At 51.7% G+C, this 25127-nt stretch overlaps 1 protein-coding gene across 1 annotated transcript in view; it reads right to left on the bottom strand.

Moving 5' to 3' along the window:
- COL26A1 (collagen type XXVI alpha 1 chain) overlaps positions 1-25127 on the bottom strand; it is a 116331-nt gene that overhangs the window by 83853 nt on the left and 7351 nt on the right. The window contains exon 3 of the mRNA XM_045284644.1: positions 5780-5877. Within this exon, the coding sequence (XP_045140579.1) occupies positions 5780-5877 (98 nt within the window). The remainder of the gene's footprint in view (positions 1-5779; positions 5878-25127) is intronic.

The raw sequence follows: 25127 nt of genomic DNA, 5'->3' as shown, positions 1-25127 counted from the left end.
GTGTGTGTGTGTGTGTGTGTGTGTGTGTGTGTGTATGTGTGTGTGTAAGAGAGAGTGTGCATTATTACTTCTTGATCTAAAGTTCTCACACATATGAGTGTCAATGAATTTGTTTCTCTAGTCAACCCTGTCCAACACAGGGGGAAAAACAAAAAGATGTACACTGAAAGTTAATAGAAGTTTTATTCACAAAGCTCCAAGCTAGAAACAGCCTAAATATCTTACCCATAGGTGCATGGATAAACCAAATTATGATATCGTGACGGGTCCAGACTGACAGATATCTAGACATAGCTGCCTTGAAGTTGTCAAGGATTTCGTTTTGCTTGGCTCCCCGACCAACGCTCATGGCAGCAGCACTGAAGACCTCAAAGGACATGTCGCGTTGGGCAAGTCTGCCCCTCGAGTGTAGAAGAGCAAGGAGGTCGTTGTCAGGACCGAGGGGCACCTGCCCCATGATCTCAGGTGCACGAATAAGGAAGGCTGCTGAAACGTTGAAGCCTTTGAACCATGACGTTGGCACCGTGATGTTCTGGGGGCTGCCAGAGGAACGGATCAGCTCTGTCTTGGGAGGAGTACAGCCAGCATGCTCCTGAGAAGCAGGACCGGTGAGACTTCATCTCCCATACTGTGGACATGTTCTCGTAAGAGGCCAATCTCCGGAAAAGAACATCCTGCTAGGCAAAGTAGATTCCAAACTCATTCCTAGCAAGGAGATCCTGACTCCTAGTGCCCCCATAGGACAGGGTGGAACTGCCCCTGTGAGTTCCCGAGACCTCGACTCTTGACGGGAGTAGGGAGCCTCCTCTTTCTCTTGCAGGGCCTCTGGTGGTTTCCAATGGCTGACCCTACGTTACCGGGACTTGCGGTAGGTAAAGTCGAAGGTCAGTGAAGAAGAGGAAGATCCTCGAGGAGATGAATTGACAGTGACTGCAACAGTGGGTTCAGACATGGCGACGGTTCTGAGGATGGCTCAGGACCCGGAAGTGTTTCACTCTGTGGTGCTTGGGGTCACTATGAGTCTCAATTGGCTGGACGGTGCCTGACAACATCTCCCATCAGCGGTCACCGTGAGTTGGGATTGATTCGATGGTAACTAACAACGGCATGGGAAAAAAGTATCCCCAAGCACTTCTGGGTAGGAGCAGAGCCTGAGAAGACCCAGAAGGGGGAAAGCAGGGGCAGGGAAAGAAGACTTGGAAGATTTCCCCCCCACCTCCATCCCCACCTCCCCAGGCTGTCCCAAACCCCAAGTCATTAAAACCAGAAAGGCTGAAACACTTAGAAGGAAGACCAGACAGAAACAGCCTTGGAACAAGATGCTTCTTTAGGGGCACCTCATCGAAGACAAAACAAAACCCACTGAGAAGCTCCCTCCTGACCCTGGAGGATTTCCAGAGGCAGAATGAGAACTGGATGGGAATTCACAGGCAGGAACCACCACAACCATCCGAGGAATGTGCCTACAGCCATGGACCTAGCCTTTATTTAGCCTGTTGCCTTTCTTGTTTTATATCTAGGGATGTAAAATCTTTACAAGGGCTTTCAGGAGCCGGTCCCAACTGCAACCCAAGCCTAGTACTCCCAGGAATTCCTCCACTGCCAATTCCCCTCCGTGGGTGTCTGTGGGGAGAAGTCAGATCCTTGCTGCCAGACTGCTGTCTCATCCCACAGCAGGGCTGGGCCTGCTCCCTGCTGCCGGAGACAATAGACTACCTCTCTCTGGAGCCAAAGGCCATTAGTTTGATTCCTGTGGGCGGAGTTCACACCTAACTGATAATGGTTCCTATAGAGACCCAAAATCAAGTCAAGCTGTTACCAGAAATCTAGGAGCTGCCTATCTTGCCGCATGTACACCCCCAATCCCTTCTCCTTCTGTAGTGCATATGTCCCTAGATCACCTCCTCCCATCACTGTAATACCTGTAGCACAACCCTTTCCTGTGACGTATGTCTTCACCTGTAATGTGGGGGCTTGCACGTCCCCAATGTCCGGAGAGAGTATAAAAGCTTGGGGAGCATTAAATCTCTCTCTCACTCCCTCCATGTGGACCATCAAGCGGGGCTGAGGTGAGCATGCTATCATAATATGTGTCTGACTTCATTTATTTCTATATATCTCTTTTATCTCTCATGCTCTCTATAACTTTACTATAATATTTACTTATTATCGCTGTACAATTGCGCCTACCAAACCCGGAGTGATTGTGCTAGGAGCTGGCTTCTTCTGGCAGGTGTCAGGACTCTGTTCCCAGAGAAGAAGGGGCCACTTAACCCCTTAAGGAGAGGACGGGCACATCCCAATCAAGGTGGGCAAGCGCTGGCTGCACGGATTTGCAGAAGCTCTGGGGCTGCCAGCGAGGTGTTGGCAACTCTTAGTAGCCCAGAGAAGCAGGTAGATGTGGATGTGGTTGATCAGGTAAAAGGTGAGGGGTCAAGGCCTTGGGAGTTGACATCTCTGGGGCAAATGACGACCCACGAAGCATGGACCTGCAGCTCCGCTTGAGCCGATTCCTGTCCCGATGGGGAGTACGCCAAGGACAATAGTGAGCACTTGTCCACAGCCTGCTGCGAGAAACCTGCTGGACTTCGTTCATCCCGCCTGAGAAAAGAATCATCCAGAATGTGGAACTCCTTCACTTTCTAATGCCACGTCAGAGCACCATCTGATGATCTGACACCCTAGGAGAAGGTTACCTGGTCTGAACCACCGTGTCATCAGGTCCCAGGTTCTGCAAAGTGGGATGGTAATCTATGCAAAACTGGTAGGAGGCAAAGGATTTCTCTTCAGTAGAAGGGATAAGCCCAAAGGTTATTGTTTTGTAGGATCTACAGTGATTTCATATCTACCAATGTCTACCTATAAATCAGTCAATTAATCAGTCATGAGGGCAAGGATTAACCTTCCCCATAGAGAGGCCTGGCCTTTGATCTCAGTTCATGAGAGCTAATCTCACAACCTTCGGCATGCCCTGCCTGATAAGAATATCTGTTTGCCTTGGCGATTGGGGCCACACCTGGTAGACTCTACAAGCGAGCTAATTTATGGTAGATGTTTTTGGCCACTTGTTTCCAGCTCCATCTGTGAGGGTGGAGAGTGGAGACAGATGGAGATTAGTCCCACAAACAGCCACCCACATCCCCATGACCAAAACCTTGGCCTGAGTGGGCTTCCCTAGTTGGCAATACTCCATGCATGCTGTCCTGGGCTCTGTGCATGACTCCCTCTGCCAGATCAGTGCTTGCAACTCTCCTGACCTCTACGCCAATGCGTCTCTTCCTGTGATTGATTTTGGCCTCTCCAGGTAAGAAGCTATGGGTCTAGCAGCAATCAGTAAGTCCTGGGACTCCTCCTAGCCAAGTATCAACTGTGCAATTGCAATCCTAAGGACTATCAACTTGTGTCCATGTGTGGGTGCCGTGGGTTGGTCCGTTTCTTACACGCTCTTTTTAGTCCGTGTGTCACTCTGCTGGCTCCCACAGGAAACGAGGGAAATGAAGCACATGCTTTGCACATGCTTAGTGTCTACTTAGAAGAGACTCGTGAGTCCTTTCATGTTTCAAGCCTCCACTTCATGTAATCACTCATCGTATTCAACAGAGAAAACAGAAAGAGGCATGGGAACCCTACACTCGGGCCCTACAGTGGGGTACGGGAAAGGGAAGAAGGGGTCCTCTTTGGGAAGGGGAGGCCTCATTTTCCTTTGGAAAGCCAGAGCAGACAGGGGCTGTGGGAGGAGGCAGACAGGTGGGCTGCAGTGCTGAGAAGGCAGAGGGCTGGGAATGCTCACCATGCCAAAAAAGGCTTCTAGGGACGAGACTGAGCAAGGTGGCAGCCGGGGCACATCACTGGTGGGCCCCAATGTCACTTCTTTTATTCTGGACCACTGACAAGGGTGGGTTCCGTTAGTCACTTACGGGGAAAGCAATCGCTTCCTTGGCAGAAGCTGGACGTCTGGTTTTGCTCTGTGTTGTAGAGGGACCCGATGCCACCCCCCGTGGTCATGGTGCCGATAGAAAGAGCAGGGCCAAATCCTTTGCCTTTGAGAGTCTCTGACCTCAGCGAAGGGTTTGGTGTGAGGCAAGGGTCACTACACAGGGAAGTCCACCAGGTCCTGCCAACCATGCTTCTGCCCGGGGGAGACTGACCTCCTTTCTCACCCCCACCCCACCTCACCCCACCCCCTCTGCTCCTTTCCAAACAAGGGTCCAGGTTGGTCCTGGGTCCTCAACAAGCAGAGCCCAGCCCCCAAGGCTGCTCTCTGTAAAACGGAAAAGGCTGTGTTGCTGCGTGGATCCTTTCATAGCCCAGGTCCCAGCTCTGCCGTGGGCTCTCAAGCCCACAAAGCACCCCCGTTGCTCCTACCGTCCCGTGTGCTGTTGTCCTCTTTGTGTTTATTGGCCAAAGAAAGTCTCACAAGCTCGACATCAAAGCACACACACGAGGGGGCTTCAGAGCAGCCACAGAACCATCGAATGGGAAGATCATGGAATCTGTCCGCAAAACCTTTTGAAAACTCCTTGGATATCGGCTATGACATACAACCATAGATGATAGTGGCCTAGAAAGATGTCACTTAATTCAAATGTTAAGGATATGGATTAGGAGAAAGACTTGGCCATCTCTCGCTGGAAAAATGACAGCCCAGAAAACCCTGCCCCGTCATGTGGGGACATCGTGAATTGAGAGTGAGCTCAGTGGTATCCGACCACAGCAGGGACGGCATGAGATTTGAATGTATGTATTGGTTATAAGCACTGGAAAAGCCCCCCATAAAATGATCTGTAAATAAATAAATAAAATCGAATCCATTAAGTTAGGTAAGAAAAAAGATGAGAGAATACTTTTTATTCCCCTGGGAAGATCGAGGTTGTAGAGTTAGGATTTGTGAATTCCACATTGAAGTCTTGAGACAGACGGGCGTGGTGGGGACTTGCTCACGCGCCGGCATGGAGTGGATGTCCACCCAGAGTCCTTCAAGGCCAAGATAGAGCCGCCCTGAGGGGGTTGCCAAGACCATAGATTTTCACAGGAGTACAAAGCCACATCTTTCTTCTGCAGAGCACCCGGTGGCTTTGAACTGCTGACCTTGGGATTAGCAGGTAGCTGGAAACCTCTATCCAAGGCTACCTCTGATGAAAGGACCAGAGACATTCACTCTGTTGGCATCACCAACCTTCACCGGACTGCTGCTGTCTGGCTCTGGAGTCTGGCCACATGCCCACCCTCCAATCCTTCCATCCCCGCTCTGGACACCGGGAGGGCAGAGGGCAGGGGACAACTGAGTGCTGTCCCCTCTGCTGCTCCCCCAGTCTCCTGGCCATTAACCTCTTTCAAAAGACCCTCTGGCTTCAAGGCTGGTGGGCCATCCCCTTGTGTTTCCTTCTGCCTGACCACCCCACTTCCTGAATGAGTCTGAGCCAGAAGAGGAAGAGACAGGCTAGACATCAGAGGCCCTTTCTGGCGGGGGTTCAGGATGCTCCCCTTTGCCCCATCCAACTGTGGCAGAGAGGGATGAGGGTGTGTGGCTCAGAAGCAGGGTCCAGGTGTCCCAGCCTCATGCCGGGGTATCCAGACCAGAGCAGTTAGCTGGGAGTTGTCCGGGAAGAGGAAAGACACACACCCCCACACACCCCCGCGCCCCCAAAGTCACTTGGGCACAGTGGAAGACAGGAGACGAGCCCACAGGAGGGGTGAGGGAGGAAGGGCGGCAGACCTCACAGAGACACCACAGGCCAGGTGCAGCCTCTCAGCTCCCCTGCGCGCACCGCGGACTTACCCTCGTCACAGTTGCTCCCAGTGAAGCCCGGGCAGCACTTCCACTCCAGGGCAGTCACCGTGCGGTAGGACACTCTGTACGTGGGTCTGATCAGAGTCCTGTAACTAACACAAGGACAGTGTCAGGGGCCTGTAGGCTGGTGCTCGCTCACCCGCAGACCTGGCCCCATATGCTGGGGCAGCTTGCCCGGGCTGTGGGACTCAAATAACAACCGGTTCTCTGCCCCAGTGACCATTATAAGCATAAATGTTTACATATACCGAAAGGCACTTTATTATTTCATATAGTTAGTATTGAAATGAGAACAAGTCAAGAGGTACCTAGAACGGGATTATATGCGTCTTAAAATACTAATGAAAAAAATAGCAAATCATACCTGACCAGAAACAATGATACTGCTATTTAAAATATTTCCATATTGCTTCTTGATTGGTGGCCTCAGGCCTAGTTCTGGCTCATTTTTTATACCTATGGATGGCAGGAACGTTTAGGACACGCTGCTGCACGGATGAATGTTAAAAAGGAGGAAGGAATGTAAATCTGTGATTTCCACATTGGGCGGCTGCCCACCTCAGAGAGAACGAACCCTGATTACAAGGGGCATTTTTCACAACCAGTTCGCCAAACTCAACAGAAAATTAGGTATGGGGTCTGCCGAACCGGCTTGAACTGGCTGAATCCCACCACTGCTGTGTGGCCCTGGACATACTCTGTGTTAGGAACATTCCACAGTCCCTGTAAGTGTTTCTGTCTCGATGACTCTCTAAGTAGGGCCCCCTTTGCCCCCACCTTGCACGCTGCTGCTGTAAGTTGCCCCCCGGTCAATTCCAACCCTTGTTGACTGCACATGTGTTGTGTAGAACTTTGCCATGGGCCGTTCAAGGCTGTAAGTGACTGTTCAGAGGCACTGAGCAGGTTTGAATCATCGGCACTTAGTCGAACACTTACCCATGTGTGTCACTAGGCGCCGAGATCATCAATAGGAAAACCTACAAATATCATTGGAAACTACCCAACTTCTACCCATTCTCAACCTTCCCCTCTGTGTTAGGCAGGGTTGACTAGAGAAACTAGTCCAGTGACACCCATCTATATGTAAGAAAGGGCTTTAGATCCAGAAATAACTGCATAGCAAGAGCACATCCCAGCCCAGTCCAACTCAAATCCATCAGTCTGATACGAGACCATAAGTCCCCCTTCAGACGCACACAGCCACATGCAGTGATGCAGAATGCAGGAAGATCACAGGCTGCTGGGTCAAGAGTCTTGTGGACCCAATGGCAGTGGACGAATCTCCAGGGTTACACAGGTCTCCGAGTGACTGCCCAGCAAGGAGGTGAAGGCAGAGAGGGGATGGTTCCTAGGACCCTCCATATGAGGAGGTCACGCTAACAAGGAGGTACTATCTGTGGCCTGATTGACAGGTTAGATGCCACCTCTTCAAGCTAACACAAAATTGCGTAACTACCACACCCTCCATTATTTCTTTTGGCTGATTCATCCAATGAATATGTATGAAGTACCAACTATTGGCCATCCTGTGGCCGCAGGCTGAGAACGATGACTTTCTGTCCTCAAAAAAGCCACCAAGGAGAAGAGAGAGACACTTCAACACACACAAAATTTCTCAAGGCAATAGTGGATCTATCGCAAGAATAAAACTATGCCTGCAGGGGCCACGGTTCCCACAGTAAAATCTCACTCCGTTTTGACCTTTTTCCAATAAACAAGGTGTGAGACTATTTCATAAACGTCCAAAAATATTGGCTATACCACGTATAACTGAATTTCACAAAGGCACTAAGTTTGACTTGTATCTTCTGCTTTAAGAGGGAGTAACCCTCTCCCAAAGCCTCCCCTTCCACCAAAAAAAACCCCAAAAACTTCACTTGGTCAAACTTTTGTAATACCGAGTAACTCACTCTGAGTTAGAGCACACAGTGGCGTCACCTGGGAAGGTTCTCTGGTCACAGTGAATATTTTCATAAAAGCAGTTTCACTCAAACCTTGTTTTTTGTGATGGCTGATTTAAGAGAACAACATGCAGCCGTGAAATTTTGTTCCCTGCTCAGGAAAAGTGCCGCAGAAACTGCTGTGATGTTGAATGCAGCTTACAAGGACAGTGCTATGGGGAAAACTCAAGGGTACGAGTGGTTTTCTTATTTCAAAAAAGGTGCAATGCCGATTGATGACCAACCTCGTTCTGGACATCCATCAACTTCCTGAACACACAAAAATGTACACTTGTGCTTGAAGACCAGCGACGACAGACCATTGAAGAGATGGGGAGGTTGTCTGGACTGTCCTGGGGCTTGGTTCAGCGGATTTTAACAGAAGATTTGGGAATGAGAAGGGTCAATGAGAAATGTGTGCCTCGGGGTCTGGATGACCAGGGAAAAGGGAGTCTGATGCAAACATGTCATGCCTTGAAAGAACAGCCACCCAGACTTTATCCCAAGGTCATTGCTGGTGACAAGACTTGGTGCTATGCTTACGACCAAAAGCAAACACCCATCAAGCCCTTGGAAGATGCCACTGTCACCTCCCCCCCCCCAAAGCTAGTCAAGTGAAATCAAAGATCAAGATAATGCTCATTTGTTCTTTTGATGTGAGGGAGTGCATTTGGAGTTTATTCCACCAGGTCAGACTGTTAATCAAGCTTTCTATTTAGAGGTTCTGAAACGATTGTATAACAGTGTATGACAAAATTGGCCTGATTTGTGACACATGGGGGACTGGTTTTACCACAACAATGCAGCTGTTCACACAGCCATCTCAGTGCACCAGATTTTGGCAAAAAAAAACCCACAAAACATCATGCCTTCTTGCCCTGTGTACCCTACTCACCTGATCTGGCTCAGTGCAACCTCTTTGGTTTCCTCGAATGAAGGACACGAAAGGACAGCCAATTTGACGATGTAGGACAGCGGTTCTCAACCTGTGGGTCTCAACCCCTTTTGGGGTCGAATGACCCTTTCACGGGTTTCTCGATTCATCACAGTAGCAAAATTACAGCGATGAAGTAGCAACGAAAATAATTTTATGGTTGGGGAGGGGGTGGTCACCACAACATGAGGAACTGTACTATCGGGTCACAGTCTCAGGAAGGTTGAGAACCACTGATGTATAAGATGTGAAGAAAAAACAAGGGAGGTGCTGTCAGCCACCCAAACAGATGAGTTTGAAAAATGTTTCCAAGAGTGGAATCATGCCCTAGCTACCTATCAACATGGAGCTACACTAGAGCCCTGGAGCTGGAGAAGCCATGTGGAGAGGAGACCCCCGCCAGCACTGAGATGCTTACACCACCACTGGATCCATAAGACTTTCCACCCACTGGCCTGAGATCTTCCTGCATTCGGTGTCATTGCATGTGTTGCATGAGTCTGAATAGGAATTTATAGATGGATATCAGACATATGGGATAATATCAAACTTATGGACTTGATCTGGACTGGGCTGGGATGTTTTCTCAATATTCAATTGCTCTTGTATATAAAGCTCTTTCTTATACAAAAAAAAATGGAATCACAGATTTGACAAATGCATTGCATGTAATGGAGAGTACTTTGAAGCTGATAAGGTTGTTTTGTAATAAAATTTTTTTTTAATGCGTAGCTTTGGGGGAAAAAGAAATTCTGGGGGTTGGGGGGGTACCCCCTGTTATGCCCACCATGATAACTCTCTGCTGCTTCCTCGGGGTTGCACAATTTCCCCTTAAGACCAAAAGCCATGGCTCCACGGAACTGAAATCTGTTGAAACATAGAGCCGCTTCATGGGTTAATGGAACCAACAGGAATTAACGGACAGCGGTGGGCGTGAAGTTTTGAGATGCCCCGTTGACAGGAAAATACACAAAGCACTTCTTGGGTTTCCAAAATCCAGCTCTCACTCTGAAAAACCCTGTCCCATGCATTTCTTTAAAAGGGAAAAAAAGCATCTCCCTCCTTTTTCATAAACATTCCTGCAGACTAACGTGCCCCTGGGGGACCTGGGAGGGCAACACGGCTGCGTAGCCCCCAGGGCAGGGGCCAAAAGTGATTTGTGACTCCGCAGAAAGGGAGCCAGCCGACAGCCAGAGAGGTACCCACCACTGAGAGCTGGGAAGAAAGGCAGCTCTCTGGACCCAAGGATCCAGGAACAAGAGACCTAGCCCAGTGGGGACGGGAGGAGACTGGCAGGCCAGCAGCCAGTGGAAAGTGGCCTGGTAGGATACGTGGTGCAGCCAAGGCAGAGCTTGGGGCCAAGGCAGTACAAGTAAACCATGGGCATAACACACACACACACACACACACACACACACACACACACACACACACTCATATGCATACTCACACACGCACTCATATGCACACTCACATTTACACTCGTGGCTGGTGTAGCCTCCTGTGGGACATGCCTGCTCACAGTATTTCAGCAGAGGTCCCCCAGGCTAAGCACAATGCCTAGCACCCTCAGAGCAGGCCGGGAGTTGGCCCCCCCATGCAGGCGAACCCCGCTCTGCCAGCTGTGGCTCATCACCACCTTCAGGCTGCACGAAAGATAGCCTTCGCAGGGCGTTGCAAAGCGCTGAGTGAGGATTTCTTTGGAGAGTGTGTGGCAACGTGCCCGAAAAACTTAAGAGGAGAAGAGGGCGGGGTGGGAGATACTTCATCCCAGGCCCAAGGGAACCTTGGGAAGAGCGGGGCCCAGGCCCTGCAGTTTGAAGGGCTCGCAGATGGGACTCTGACTCTCTCGCCTGAAGTCAGGACCCAGAGGGAGTGCTTGGCTCTTTTCAGGTTTGGGCAGAGCAGGGTCTGGAAGTGGCTGGTGTCAGCCAGATGCAGACCATGCTCCCCCGAAGGAAGTGGCCCCTGGGAGTCTTCAGCAGTGACCCTGTCCAAGAGGGTCCCTGGAGGATGCGGTGACCATCACAGCAAGAACACCCGGGACGCCGGTGGTGGAAGAAGCGAAGGGTGAGCTCATGGGCAGGGAGCAGTAGGAGATCTGCAAAGCAGGGCATGCGCCAAGTCTGGGAGGGCCTGGAGAGTTGCCCAGGAAGGTGCCAGCAGCTCATTCAACGCCATGCAAGAGGAACTCGGTGGCCAGATTCCCACAGCATCTCCCAAGTAAGCCCTCATCTGTGCCCCATCTTTCTGGGGAGCTCCTTCGACTGCATTGTTGTAGGGTGCTGTCAAATCATGGGTGACAGCCTACTCCAGCTTCCCCACCTCCAAGTTTCGGGAGACAGGACACACACACACACACTGCAAAGAAACTCCCTCTCAGTATTTCGCAACCCCCAGCCCCCTTCCCAGGAGGTATCCCCACCCCCTTGCGTGGAACAGAACCCCCCAGTAACCGTTGATTGGCATGTTTGAGCTCATCGGGGGCATGGGCGGCGATGGTGGCGAGCCATTGGGGCTTCTCCTTCTTTTGTGTGGAACCCCTTGCTTCTCTTTCCCAAACACGGGGCCCTTTCCAGTCGTGGCCCTTCAGGGAGGACGGCCCCAAGCAAGCAAGCCAACGCACCACCGGCTTCCCATCTAAAGACAATTCTGGTTCTATTTCTTTGAACACTGCTGCGCCCGCTCTTCGGGCAGCCCCTGGGAGACTCAACGTGCCTCACCCACACCGCCTGCCCTCTTTCCTCATGGCCTGCCATCCACGTGGAGGTGAGCTGCTTGAACAAACCGGGTGACTTCTTGTCCAGTCTCGAGGACTTCGGTTTCCTTCCAGCCAAGGTCACCGGCAGCAGATAAGGTTGTGTCATCTGCGATCCCAGTCGTTCACGTGTCTCCCTCCAGCCCCGATTGATTCTGTGTGCTCGGCTTCAGAAGGCCCGGCTTCTCAGATGATTTGCTTGGCGTACAAACTGAATAAGGGAGGTGCAAGGAGACCACCCTGACGCCCCCCTTCTCCAGCTGTGAACCACCTTCTTGCTTCAACCAAACAACCACCACCACCACAACCGGTGACCACAGAGTCCGTCCCGACTCATGGCGACCGGCCAAGAGAGACGTTAGGACGAGAAAGGGGGTCCTCACCCTCTTCCCGCCACAGCCCTCTCAGCCTGAAGCAGGACGGCCTGGGGGAGGGGCAGCTTTTATTTAGATTGGTAAGACATCCGTTTCAAAGTTCATTCTTGACATGAAAGCGTAGGCTAAGACCAGAAATGCTACAGAATCCATCAAAGCCCACTTGCAGGGCAGGGGAAGGGTGGGTGAGCTTTCTGCTTGATCTCCACCCTGTGCAGCTGTTGCCATAAACCCGTCTCTCCTGGAGCCTCAACACAAGGGACAAGTAGGGGGTGGGGGGACACCGCCCTAGACTCCCCAGACTTTGAGCGCCTCCCTAATTCTCTGTAAAATTGCACTCATTAACTTAGCCTCTGTGATCCTGTTTCCTGATCTGGACGATGAGAATCCAAGAGAGCCAGGGATGAGACAGCTGGGCATATGGCTCACTGGGACGACATGTGGGCCCGGGTTCCGAGAGCTGAAAGGGATGCTCAGGGACTGGGTTTGCCAATGCCAAGCTGACCTCATCCCTCCTGGCATCATAGCCTCCAGCCATTACCACGGTCACCAGGAAACCAGAGCTGCTTAGCCAAGTGCAGTGCCCCGCTCCAGCCAGTGCAGCACCCACTGGCCCCTGCACGCATACCACCCCTTGGCCTCTCAAGAGAACACTGACCAGGATTGAGTCAGTCTCCCCACTGATGATGATGATGGCAGCTCCAACTGAGCTCTCAGATCCTGTTCAAAGTGCCTCACAAATGTTGATTCGCAACAACCCTAAGCCCTAGACCTAGAGGCATAGTGGGAAACACATCCAGCTGCTAACTGCAAGATCAGCGGTTCAAAACCACCAGCTGCTCCTCGGGAGAAAGATGAGGCTCTCTACTCCCATAAGATTTCCAGCCTCAGAAACCCACAGGGACAGTTATATCTTGCCCTTGGGGGTCACAATAAGTCGGGATCAACTTGGTGGTAGTAAGGTTTTTTTTCAACAGATGAATATTATTGTTATTCGTAATTTACAGATGTGGAACCTGAGGCACAGAGATGGCCAGGCTTATCGAGGTCACGCGGCTAGAAGGTAGTAGAATTAAGATCTAAACCCAGGTGGACTTGATTCCCAAACCTAGGAATATTTGTTGTTTGCCTGGGGCGGGAGCAGATGTTTACTTCCTCTATCTGCATAAATCACTATGAGTCAGAATCAACTTAACGGCTTAAGTTAGATAGGAGCCCTGGTGGTGTAGTTACGAATTAGGTTGCCAATGTCCAGGTCAATAGTTTAAAACCACCAGCTGCTCCTTGGGGAAAGAGATGAGGCTTTCTACTCCTGTAAAGAGTTACAGTCTTGGAAACACACAGGGGCGGTTCTACCCTGCCCTCTAGGGCCTCTGTGAATCAGATTGGATTCTGTGAGAGTGAGTTTGTGTGTTTGCACACGTGTTCTGATCTTGGCCCTTACACCCAAAGAAGAAATTGCCCCCAAGAAGCTCTCTCTGAGGGCCAGAGAGACAGCAAAGGTGCCAGGTTAACTAGGGGCAGTCAGGTTCAGGGCACCCCAGTAGGTGGCGCTGCTCCACCAGCCCAAAGGACCAGGGCTCAGCTACTACTCACCTGCCCGCCCAAGAAAGTTCGGTGCTCCTGCCCTGTCCCCAGCCTGGACAAGAGCCTTGCCACTGGGGTCCAGCCTGCAGATTCAATCACCTTTCTAAAACACAGCTTTGATGTCGTGACTGCCCCAGCCCTGGAAACCTTCCATGGTTCCCACGGACTAAAGACCAAACTCCTCAAGCCTTGCTTCCCTTCCTCCTTTTCCACACCTTTCCACGCTTGGTCCCTGGTCACCACCAGCTGAGGCTCCCACTGTGGGGCACACGCTCGCTGCTGGACACACAATCTTATTTGCAGCTTGGGCCTCTGCCCATATGGGCTTCTCTGCCTACTGCCCTTCCCTCTCTGCTTGGCTCCCCCAAATGCCAAAGAGACTCAGGATGTGGCTCAAACGTCTCCTCCTCCTCTGTGACACAGCCTCACCCCCTTCTACCATCTGTGTACGTACAGTGAGACACAGCTCTGACAGCCCCAACCCCACGTATGCACCCCGGAAACTCGTACAGAGGACCTGCTGTGGGCCAGCCAGGCACAACAGCGAAGAAGGTAGACCTGGCTCCGTTCTTCCAAGGTTCACAGTTAGCAAAGGAAACACACACTGATCACTCATCGATGCACACATACGAAGGATTCCACGCTGGGCTGAAGGAATGCCCCAGAATCCACCCATACGTTACAATGATTCTTTCTTCTTGAAACATCATCTAGGAACAGGAAAATGTGTAATTCCAGTGCTTAACTTGACACATTTTTACGATATGTATCCACCAACAGTCCTATTCTCCCAAATGTCCCCTTGTACCCAGCGTCACAACGGTGACCATTCCTTTGGCTTCTACCACCATAGATGGGAGCCCCGGTGTCATCGTGGCTACACGTCGGGCTGCAATCCGAATGGTCAGAGGTTCAAGGCCACCAGCCGCTCTGAGGGAGAAAGACGGGCTCGCTACTCTCATAAACAGTTACAGTCTCAGAAATTCATGGGCGCAGTTCTGCTGACCTGTCTGGTCGCTCTGAGTCAGCATTGATTCGATGGCAGTGAGTACCAGAGATGAGTGTGGTCTGTTCTAGCGCTTCATAGAAATGGTGTCTTATCGAACATGCCCTTCTGTATGTGCCTGCTTTCACTAATGCCACGATATCGAAGTTGCAGTATTTTGTTTCTTCTTATTTATTTATGTATTTGTTTTTAATCATTTTATTGGGGGCTCATACAACTCTTATTGTAATCCATACATACACCGATTGTGTCAAGCACATTTGTACATTCATTGCCCTCATCATTCTCAAAACATTTGCTCTCCACTTAAGCCCCTGGCATCAGCTCCTCATGTTCCCCCCTCCCTCCCCGCTCCTTCATGAACCCTTGATAATTTATAAATTATTATTTTGTCATATCTTACACTGTCCAGCCTCTCCCTTCACCCACTTTTCTGTTGTCTGTCCCCAGGGAGGAAGTTATATGTAGATCCTTGTAATCGGTTCCCCCTTTCCACCCCACCCTCCCAGTATCGCCACTCTCACCACTGGTCCTGAAGGGATCATCTGTCCTGGATTCCCTGTGTTTCCAGTTCCTATCTGAACCAGTGTACATCTTCTGGTCTAGCCAGATTTGTCAGGTAGAATTGGGATCATGATAGTGGGGGAGGGAGGGTTGTTTCTTCTTATTGGGAAATGGCATCCCCTTATAAACACCTAAGTCGATCACTCTTTGTTCATCCTTCCGAGGGTGGACTCTGTGTTGTTTCCAGTCTGGAGTGATGGTAAAAGATGCTGCTAGAATATTCTTGCACGCATTTGTGTGTTTTCATTTTTCTAAGGCATCTACCTAGAAGTAGAATAGGTGGATCCTGGAACCCGTGTTTAACTTGAACATGCGTACTACAAACGGATGGCCCAGGTCCATTTGGCTGAACCCATCGATAGGGCCACTGGCAGTGGGTGAGCATTCCGGTTGTTCCACACCCTTGCTAACATTATTGAATCTTGTCAGTCACTTCCCTCTTAGCTAATCTAATGTCATCATTTACCTGTGACAGTGTCAGGTAAGGGTTGGATGGCTAATCACAAGGTTGGCAGTTCAAACCCACCAGCCGCTCCACAGGAGAAATAAGAGGCTTTCTGCTTCAGTGAAGATTGACAGCCTCACAAACCCTGTGTGGGCTCACTGCAAGTCAGAAGGCACTCGATGGCGGTGGGCTCTGGGTGTGTAGTTACTTAAATAACTTTGAGCCCCCTTTCACATTTCTTAGTCGTTGGGCTGTCTTGTTTTGTGAAGTACTTGTACAGTGAGCCCTCGTTTATCGTGGTTAATCGGTTCTAGACCCTACCGTGATAAATGAAATTCCGTGAAGTAGGATTCCTCATATCCAAAAGTTTTACTTTTTCCTGGATGGTGAGCATCTTCCTCTGGGGCTTATTTTTATTGTCAGAAGGCTTAGAAGAAGCAGCTCGTTTAGGAACCATCATAGGGCTTAGATAAAATTTCTTTAAAATCGCAAACAATTACAGTCCCCTGTACAAAAGCAAAAATGCATCTGATACGTAGCTCCGATACGTAGCGATGCAGACAGAAGCGTGTACAGTATGAGCCAATCAGTGGCAGTAATGACAGAGCATGCGCTGTTACGCAAAAACCGCGATAGAGTGAAGCCGCGGAAGTTGAAGCGCAAAGTGGCGAGGGTTCACTGTATATGTTTGGGGTCTCTTGCTTATTGATTTGTGATGTGTGTGTGCAGCTACGAGGATGAATACAAAGGCATTGCTCCTGAAGTCCAGTTCACATGGGCACAAGTTTGTTCCAAACAAAGCACATCCCTGAGACCCGGCCTTCTCCGCAGACAAGTTCTCTCCGCGATGTGCTTGTCTGACTCTCAGCAGGGCCCCTTAAAGAAAAATGACCTCCTTCCAGCAGAGCCTTCCAGGTGGCCCTGCCTGGCCAGTTTGACTCAAGACAGAAGAGTCAGGTCAGAAGGTCATGGCAAGTGTTTGGGGGGATTTCTAAGAGGTCCTCTTGGTAGATAGATACTCTTGAGGGACAAGGGAGGGCCACAGGGACTTGTAAAGAAGTTTTAAGAAAATGGAAAGTTGTAGGAAAGTCACACAGAGGATTTTTCTCTCTCTCTCTCTCTCTCTCCACAGTCACACACATACTCCTTGTCAGCGGGTGGCGAGGGCTGTCCTATGGGAAGGTCACTGGGAACCCTTACCCCCTGCCCTACAGCTCTGATCCCGTTGGGCGGCCTTTTGTCCCCAAACTCAGTGAGCATCTCAAAGGAACATGCTCTGAGTCCTTGGAGAAAGCCCAAAGTGCCCCAAACCAGGGTGGATAAAGAGTGCGGAATGCTCTGGGGAAGGCTTAGAGAGATGAAACCCAGCCTTGGGAAATACAGAGCGCTCCATGAAAGCTATGTCCCTCCCCGCAAAAAAAGCAGCAGCAGCTTCATATGGCATCATCTTGTTTAATAAAGGTTCCTGCGACTTATAGAGATTCTTTATTCCTTATCTTCCCATATGCGTGTGTGTGCCCGCGTGTGTGTGTGCCCCCGCGTGCCAGAAAAAGCAGACCCATTGCCATTGAGCCAAAGTGCACCCCGAGCCACCCTGAGGAGAGAGCCAAAATGTCCCACAGGGCTTTCAAGGCTGGGAATCTTGTTTGGAAGCAGTCTGCTACGTCATTATCCCACGGAGCGGCTCATAGGCTGGGCAGCTATCAAGCTTAATGATGATGCTTTGTTTAGCAACAGCCTCCTCCAGGAGGACCTCAGCAGCCCCACTGACTGGGCACAGTGCCCCTAAAGCATGTTCGCGTGAGTGCATAGGGGAAGAATGGATAAATAAGACACTCGGGGGGCAAAGACATGAGCAGACTAACACCCCTTCTCCCCTGCATCGCCTGGAGGGCAAGTTATGAGAGACTACGCGGGCGAGGAGTCACCCATTGCTGCTTCTAGACTGTTCCTAAGGAGCCCACAAAACCCTCTCCCCCTGCACCTCCATCCTCTACCTGTCAGGCCAGGCCTGCCCCTGCAGGCCACTTCTGTAAGAAGACCACCGGGTATAGCCCTCTGGTGGACTTCACCTGGGTCAGCCCGATGCTCACCCTCTGAGCCAGTCCACACGGAGGCCAGGGAGCTCGGGAAGCAATCTCCGGAGTCCAAGGAACGCCGGGCAAGACTGAGCCAACCCCCCCCGCCCCCCCGTCCAGGGTCCACTCCCCTGTCCACCAGGGGTCAGCTTCTCCCTTGGGGGGCAATATTGAGGGCTAAGTACAAGATCCATAGGCTGGGAGCATCCCTCCTGCCTCCAGGGTTTGACGGACTCCTGCTGAGCGAGTTGCATAGGTCGTGTGGTGGTGACATCATCTGGTGTCAACTTGAGACTATTAAGAGCGAAGGGGTGGAGTTTAGCCTGTCAATCAGGTTGCAGCTTGACGACCTCATCTGGAGGCTCAACAGAGATAAATAGCTCGCTGAAGGGCAGACCCACTGTCTCTGCTTCTCTTCCTGCTGACAAGACACTTGCAGCCACACCGATGGAGCCAGAGCCCTGAAGCTGGCGGAGCCACGTGGCAAGCCACGCCAGCACTGAGATGCTTCCACTGTCTTTCCACGAGACTTTCCACAAGACTTTCCACCCACTGGCCTGTGATATTCCTGCATTCGGTGTCATTGCATGTGTTGCATAAGTCTGAAGAGGAATTTATAGACTGCTATCGAACATATGGACTAGTATCGGACTTATGGACTTGATCTGCACGGGGCTGGGATGCTTTCTTAATATCCAATTACTCTTTTATATAAAGCTCTTTCTTATACACATACGAATGTCTCTGGATTTGTTTCTCTAGTTAATCTAGACGAACACAGGTCAGATCTGCTTTCCTTAAAGACCGCCTCCCTCTGGGTTGGCTAGCGTGGGAACCCACTGGGAAGAGGAGCCTTAGGAAGCCAGAAGGAGAACCAATGGGGAAAGAGGGCCGGGCAGGGTGAATGGCCCCAGGAAGACACATGGTGGCAAAAGAGAGCACTGGGTCACACCGCTGGTCATTGGGTCAGAAGCTTGGCTGAGTCAACACACAAGGCTGCCTCCCCTGGAGGCACCATGACAGAGGACACCCTCAGCCCCCACCCTCAGCAGCAGGAGGAGCTTGCCCTGTGCAGCCACCTCCAGGCCCTTCCCAGGGAGGACAGAGGACTAAGGTCCCAGTGTCCCTGCAGAAGCTGCAGCAGCTCAAGAGCTCCAGCCTGGAAAAGCTCCCAGGGACCTGGCCACAGGCCTGCAGCGCCCCACCCCCTCAATGACGGTCCTGTCATGTGTGTCCCCAGAGGTCAGAGGAGATTTAAGGTAGGGGCTCCTAGATGGGTTAGGTGCCTGCCACCAAAGGGGTTAAGCAGAGGACATCACTCTCTGACCAGTACAGGTGGTATCTCCATGCCAGGACATGGCCACCCGCAGGGCATCGCCTGCAGGGGACAGCTCTGCCTGGCCAGGGGCTTCGCTAGAGGTGGGGGTAGAGGGGTGGGGCAGGAGAGCCAGGAGCTCCACCCCACATGGGCCACGTCTACCCTTCCTGCCTGGCCTCCCTTCCTCGCCAGGGACCACCGAGAAAATGACAAGCCGGGAGGTATGGAGACAGGCCGGAGACTCCACAGGAAACAGGAGTGGGGGGTTCAGAGAGGGAGGCAGGAGATTATTAATCTCTTGATTAATAGCCTCGGAGTAGCAGGAGGGGGGCAGCTCTGAAGCAGGAAGGAAGGGGGGCACTTTCTCAGGAGAGGGGCTCTCTCCCGGCTCTGGCCTCCCCCCAAAGCAAGCTAGTCATTGCTAAGTACCAGATGGGAAGGACAAGCCTGTCTTCCCACCATCCTCTGCAGGGGCAGAGGGGGGACGCATCTCAGACAAGCTCCAACTGCCTGGAGAGGCCGGCCAGGACTCTGCTGCATCAAGGCAGGGCCGGCCCAGGAGTGGGGGGTGGGGGGTGGGGGGAGCGAGGCGGCCCTCTGAGAAAGGGGCCTTGGGCGTTCACTCGGACCCCAGGGGTGGGGGTGGCGGCCAGGCCGGCTGGCAGGGGACAGTCTGGGAGGGTATGGCGAGCCCTCCGCTCAGCTCAGCACATCTGGAAAAGGTTGGCTTGTGAATGCCATCAAAGAAGCCTCACGGGTGGGGCCAGGGAGACAGCCTAGCAGGCAAGAGAGGCCCATCCCAGGAAAACTTAACCCCCAAATCCCTGGAACTGCCCCCTTCCCGCTCTCTCAGCTGACAGCCAGGGGCTGGGAGGGAACAAAACCCAAGCCAGGTGTGTTTCTCACCCCCAAGCCCGGCAGGGGGTCTTGTCACCATTTCTAGTGCACGCGGAGGGAGAACGCAGCGTGTCCTGTGTCTCTGTCCCACGGGTTCCGCAGGGCACTGCCCTCAAAATCGGGCCCTGAGAGTCTGGCCCGGCTCACCCTCTCCCGGCTCAGCCTACACCATGGAGGACCCTCCTCCGCTGCACAGACAGCCAACAGGCTTGTCCAGGGTACCACCCTCCCTCAGACCCGGGTGCCCTCTGGGGCCCACTGCACACCCTTATGAGCCATATGGAACTCCTCGGGTGACGCCTCCTCCACCCCAGCTCTCTGCTCCCCATGAGCCCCAAGGAAACCCCCTCGGAGCGCAGGGAGGTGCCCCCAGGCCCAGGGCGGCAGCCATCACGGTGGCTCTCTGGTGGGCACATGTCTCTGCACACCTGCGCTCCATCCATACCGAGCAAACCATGGAAGCAGAGGCACGAATGACTTGGGAAGGCCAGAGCGGGGCCACGGTCCCCAGGCCGGGGCTGCAGGCCAGGCTCGGGCCGTCTGCTCCTCTAATGAGCACAGTCCTCCCCGCGCCCCTCCTCTGGCGGTAATGAGCATTCTGGTTGATGTTACCCCTGTCCCCACCCCACACTGGACACACGGTGGCAAGCAGGGAGTTGATGCCAACATTTCGCGCCCTTAATCGACAGAGTGGGACCGTCCCACGGGTCTCCTGGGCGCTAATCTTGGCGGGAACAGATCACCATTCCATTCCTTCCAACGAGCGCTGGTGGGACTGAACCGCTGCCCTTTCCAACAGCAGCTATGTACGTAACACCGTGCCCACAGGGCGCCTCTCAGATACACGCCAACTGACGAGAAAAACACAGAGGGGCAAAATCTGCCCCAAGAATGAGTCACATTCGAGGGTCCCCGCCAGTGAACAAGGTGAGTGTTTTTGGTTCGTGCACGTTTCGTGAGCACCTGCTGTGCTGGACCCTGGAAAAGGCCCCTGGGAAGGAGGAGGAGAGGGCACCACCGGCTGCCGTCCAGGCATTCACAGCTGGGGGGAAGAGTCAGATGACATCAGACAGTCTCAGGTCAGATGGACGAACCCATCGGGCCGCCCTTCTCTCTCTCCCCTCCTGTTGATGCTACACACACACACACACACACACACACACACACACACACACACACAGCCCCACATCTGCTCCGATTCCTTCGTCTTTGGGCTTCTCAAGCACTTCACTTAGCAACCACCCTCAGCCCACCTGCACCGAATTGAGTTTGCGTCTACCTCAAAAGACGCGGTGAAGTTCAGGCCCCTGCCCTTGACAATGGGACCATTGTGCAAATAGGGTCTTCTTGGACAAGAGGATCCATTAACGTTACTGTGGGTCTGAATCCGAGCTGCTTCCGTATCACACAGGAGGAGGTACAGAGACACAAAGGGAAGGGGCCATGGAAGAGAAGGCATGTTATGCTGCAGAGGCAAACCAAGGGATCCCGGGGGCTGCCAGGAGCTGAGGGGTGGGTGGGTGGGGGATGGGAGGAGTAGGGACAGGAAGGATCGTCCCCCAGAATGTCCAGAGAGGTGATGTTTCTGATGACACCCTGGATTCAGACTTCCAACGTCCAGACGCGTGAGCCAAGGAATCTCTGTTCCTATAACACCCCAGTGGGTGGCACTTGTCACCATAGCCCCAGGAAGAGCCCACGCTGGCAGCTTACAGACATGCCCCTGGAAAATAATAAGGTGGAACCCATGTCCCCCCACCCACCCCCGTTTGTCTACTCCCTTTCACAACAGAACTCTGAACGAAATCTCTCCTTTGGGTGTGGTTTTCACCTCTTCGTGTCCCCTGACCCCCTCACCCCTGTAATGTCAGCACACCACCACCACCACTCCTGGAAACTTCACTTGCCAAGGGTGCCCGGTGGCCATCTCCAACGGCCACTCCTCAGGCCTTAGCCCACAGGGCTTGTCAGGAGGGTTGGCATGGCGGGGTTCTCCCTCCTTCTTCAAACTTGTCTGAGCAGCTCCTCAAACACCGAGCTGTTTCTCCTCTTGCCTGCGTTGTTCCTTCGGAGACTCCTTACCTGGTTATTCCCCCTGGATCCACCTCTGAGAGTTGGGTGCCCAAGACTCTTTGGGACCAGAACCCCCTTCTCTGTCTATGCACCTGCCCCCCAAGGAGACTTAACCCTGCACCTACTGCTTTAAATACTATCTCCACAAAATCACCAAACACACTGCCATCAAGTCCCTTCCAATGCACAGCAATCCTATATCGGGTTTGCTAGGCCAGAAACGATGACCAGAGCAAACAGCCTCATCTTTCTCTGAAGGAAAGGCTGGTGGGCTTGAACCACCGAGCTTGCCGCTAGCAGTCCAACACTTATCCTACAGCGCCACCAGGGCTCCTTGTGCTGATTGTGCTCAACCAGACCACATCTCCTCCCTTCGAACATGCGCCTAGCCTTATACTGTAACATCTCTGAAATTGGAATTTTTAAACAGTTATGTGCTAGAGTTTAATTCTCAGCGACCTTAGTGATAATACAACAATGCACTGCTTACAACCAATAAAACACCATCTGTCTCTGGCCCCCACTCTTTTGCTCAGCCTCCTACTTGACACCCCCATGTGGGGTCCCAGGGGCATCTGAAACTTAGCATAGACAAAGCAGAACTGTGAATTGCTAGTCCCCAGGCCTCCCCTCCTTCCAGACAATGCCCCCCTACCTCAATGCATGGAATGTCCAGTCAGCCTGTGGCTCACAAAAAGTTGAAGCTCTATTCTGATTGCTTCCTGCCATTAAATAACCAGATACTCTTGTCAGCTGATTTTTCATGGCACTCCCAATCTACCCTCTGTTCTCCGTGGCTCCAGCCACCCTCCCCGCCTGTGCTCATTCTCTACCTGGCAGCCAGGGGGCCTTTCCAGAACTTCAATCAGGAGCCCAGTCAAAGGAGAGGAAAGGAGAGAGGTGAGGGGGTGAAATCCGTAAAATTGAAGATCAAGCACCGACAACAACAGAAAGACAATCAAGGACACCAAAAGCCGGTTCTTTGAGACGATCGGTGAAATCACAAGCATGCAGCGAGATGGGCAAAGAGAAAAGGACGCGGGTCACCCCTACCCCGAAGGCTGTCGCAATACACAGACGCTTAAGAACTGGAAGGCTATGGAGTGAGTCTTCGAAGGAACCCTGTACCCCTCTCCCTGGGTGTTCACCAGACGATTTGAAAATCTCTATAACCAGTAAGGACATTTGGTTTGAAAATTGTAAACTCCATAACAGACGTCTCAGGTCCAGGCCCAGATGTTGAACGGAAGAATTCTTGCCAGCTCACGGCAACCTCAGGTAGACCGAACCAAACCGTCCCTGGTTCTGTGCCGCCCTTCCAGCCATTACCGTGTCGGAGCCGATCATTCCAGCCACTGCATCAATCCATCTCATAGAAGGTCTTCCTTTTCACCGACCCTCTATCCAGCATGATGTCCCTCTGCCGGGACCAGCCCCTTCTGATAACAGAGCTAAAGGACTGAAGTCTTGCCATCCTTGCTTCTAAGAAGAATTCTGACTGACTTCTTCCCAGACAGATTTGTTTGATCTGGCGGCCCGTGGTACGTTCCTCATTGACGCTGTACATCAGCTAGATCCATTCCACTTCAGTCTTCTCTTTCCATGTCCAGCATTCCCATGCATGGGAGCCTATGGAATACCAAGCCTTGGGCCAGGTACCTGTTAGTCCCCAGAGTGGCATGGCTACTCCTAGCGTCTTGCAGAGGTCTTTCGCACCAGCTGTACTCAGCGCACCACGCCACTGGCTCTCCTGACTGTTGCTTCCACAGATGTTGATTGTGGGCCCAAGGAAGATGAAACCCTTGACGATTTCCATCTTTCCTCCCATTATCATGCTGCTGCCTCTTGGTCCAGTTATGAAGGCTTTTGTTTCCTTGACGTTGGTGTGTGATCATATTGAAGGCTGTAGCCTTTGATTGCCATCAGTGAGCGATCCAAGTCCTCTTTGCTTTCAGCAAGCAAGGTTGTATCATCGGCATCTCTTCCGATCCTGCTGCCAAGCTCTGCTTCATACAATGTGGGACACCTGGAACAGCTGAATTGGCAAATGCGTGAACTGTGTTTTTAATGATTTAAAAAGAGAGCGAGTGCACAGTTGCTTATGGAAAGTCAAAGACCTTGTGGGGCTTGGTTCCTTGGTTGGAGGTCTAGGGTCATGGTTTCATGGGCCATCTCAGTTAATTGGTTTAGTACTGTTTCCAGTACCTCTTTTCCAGGGAGTTTGTTGCATGGTGCCTGGGGTTTCCCAAGCTTCCATGGGCACCACGGTAAACAGCTGCTCTTGGACATCAGAGGAAGAAGAAGAGTCCAGACAAGAGAAGAAGATGGAATTATGGGCTACTGGCCTCCACAAACCCTTTCCTTCTTTACCATGAGATCGGAATTGGTGGGGGCCTGGCCACCATGATTGATCTAAGGAGGGTGGGGTGCGAAATGCACAACAGCATTTCCAATCCTTCTGAAATCCAGACTTTCTGGGGCCATGTGAGCTGGATGAATCCCCAAACCATGGCCCTGAGATCCTCTTTGAAACTTAAACCTCAAGCCAGAAATAGCCCTTGAAGTCTTCTGTCAACCTAACAGTAGTTTAGCTTAATTAGTAAAGACTGTCTTTATGAATTGAGAAACTTGAAAGGTTAGATAACCCTTAGGGGCCAGTGAGTTTATGGTAATGGGGGAGGAGCAAATCTAAACAGGTCGGGAGAGGGGCTGCATGGCTTGAAGGACGTAACCCGTGTCACTGAGCTGTACGCCGACCCAGCTTGCCATGGCTAATGCGTTAGGCCAGTGAGCCCGGAGTCACGTGGATCCTAGGTCGGTGGACACGTGGAAGGGCACCGACAGCTGTCAGGGTCGGGAGGTCCCCATGGGGCCACCCCTGGAGGCAGACACAGAGTCCCAGTGAAGTCCCATCCGGGAGGAAGGTGGAGTGTCAGAGAGAGAGAGAAAGAGAGAAACAGTTCCCAGAGCCCTTCACTGCTTTTTTTTCACCATAATAAGTCCTTTAATGAATGATCTTAATTTCCATTTCATAGAAAATGTGCAAGGGTATTTATGGGCTTTCTTTTTTTTATTTATTTAACAAATATTTATTGAGCTTTTAAATTTTTTATTTATTTATTTTTTCTGGGAAACTTTTTTTTTTTAATCGTTTTATTAGGGGCTCAGACAACTCTTATCACAACCCATACATACATCAATTGTGTCAAGCACATTTGTACATATGTTCCATCATCATTCTCAAAACATTTGCTTTCTACTTGAGCCTTTGGTATCAGCTCCTCATTTTTTCCCCTCCCTCCCCACTCCTCCTTCCCCCATGAACCCTTGATAATTTATAAATTATTATTATTTTGTCATAT

The sequence above is a fragment of the Echinops telfairi genome, unplaced genomic scaffold, assembly GCF_000313985.2.
Source record: "Echinops telfairi isolate 266 unplaced genomic scaffold, ASM31398v2 ScPeMD7_5;HRSCAF=22, whole genome shotgun sequence".
NCBI lineage: Eukaryota > Metazoa > Chordata > Mammalia > Afrosoricida > Tenrecidae > Echinops > Echinops telfairi.
This window is presented reverse-complemented; position numbering and strand designations above follow the sequence as displayed.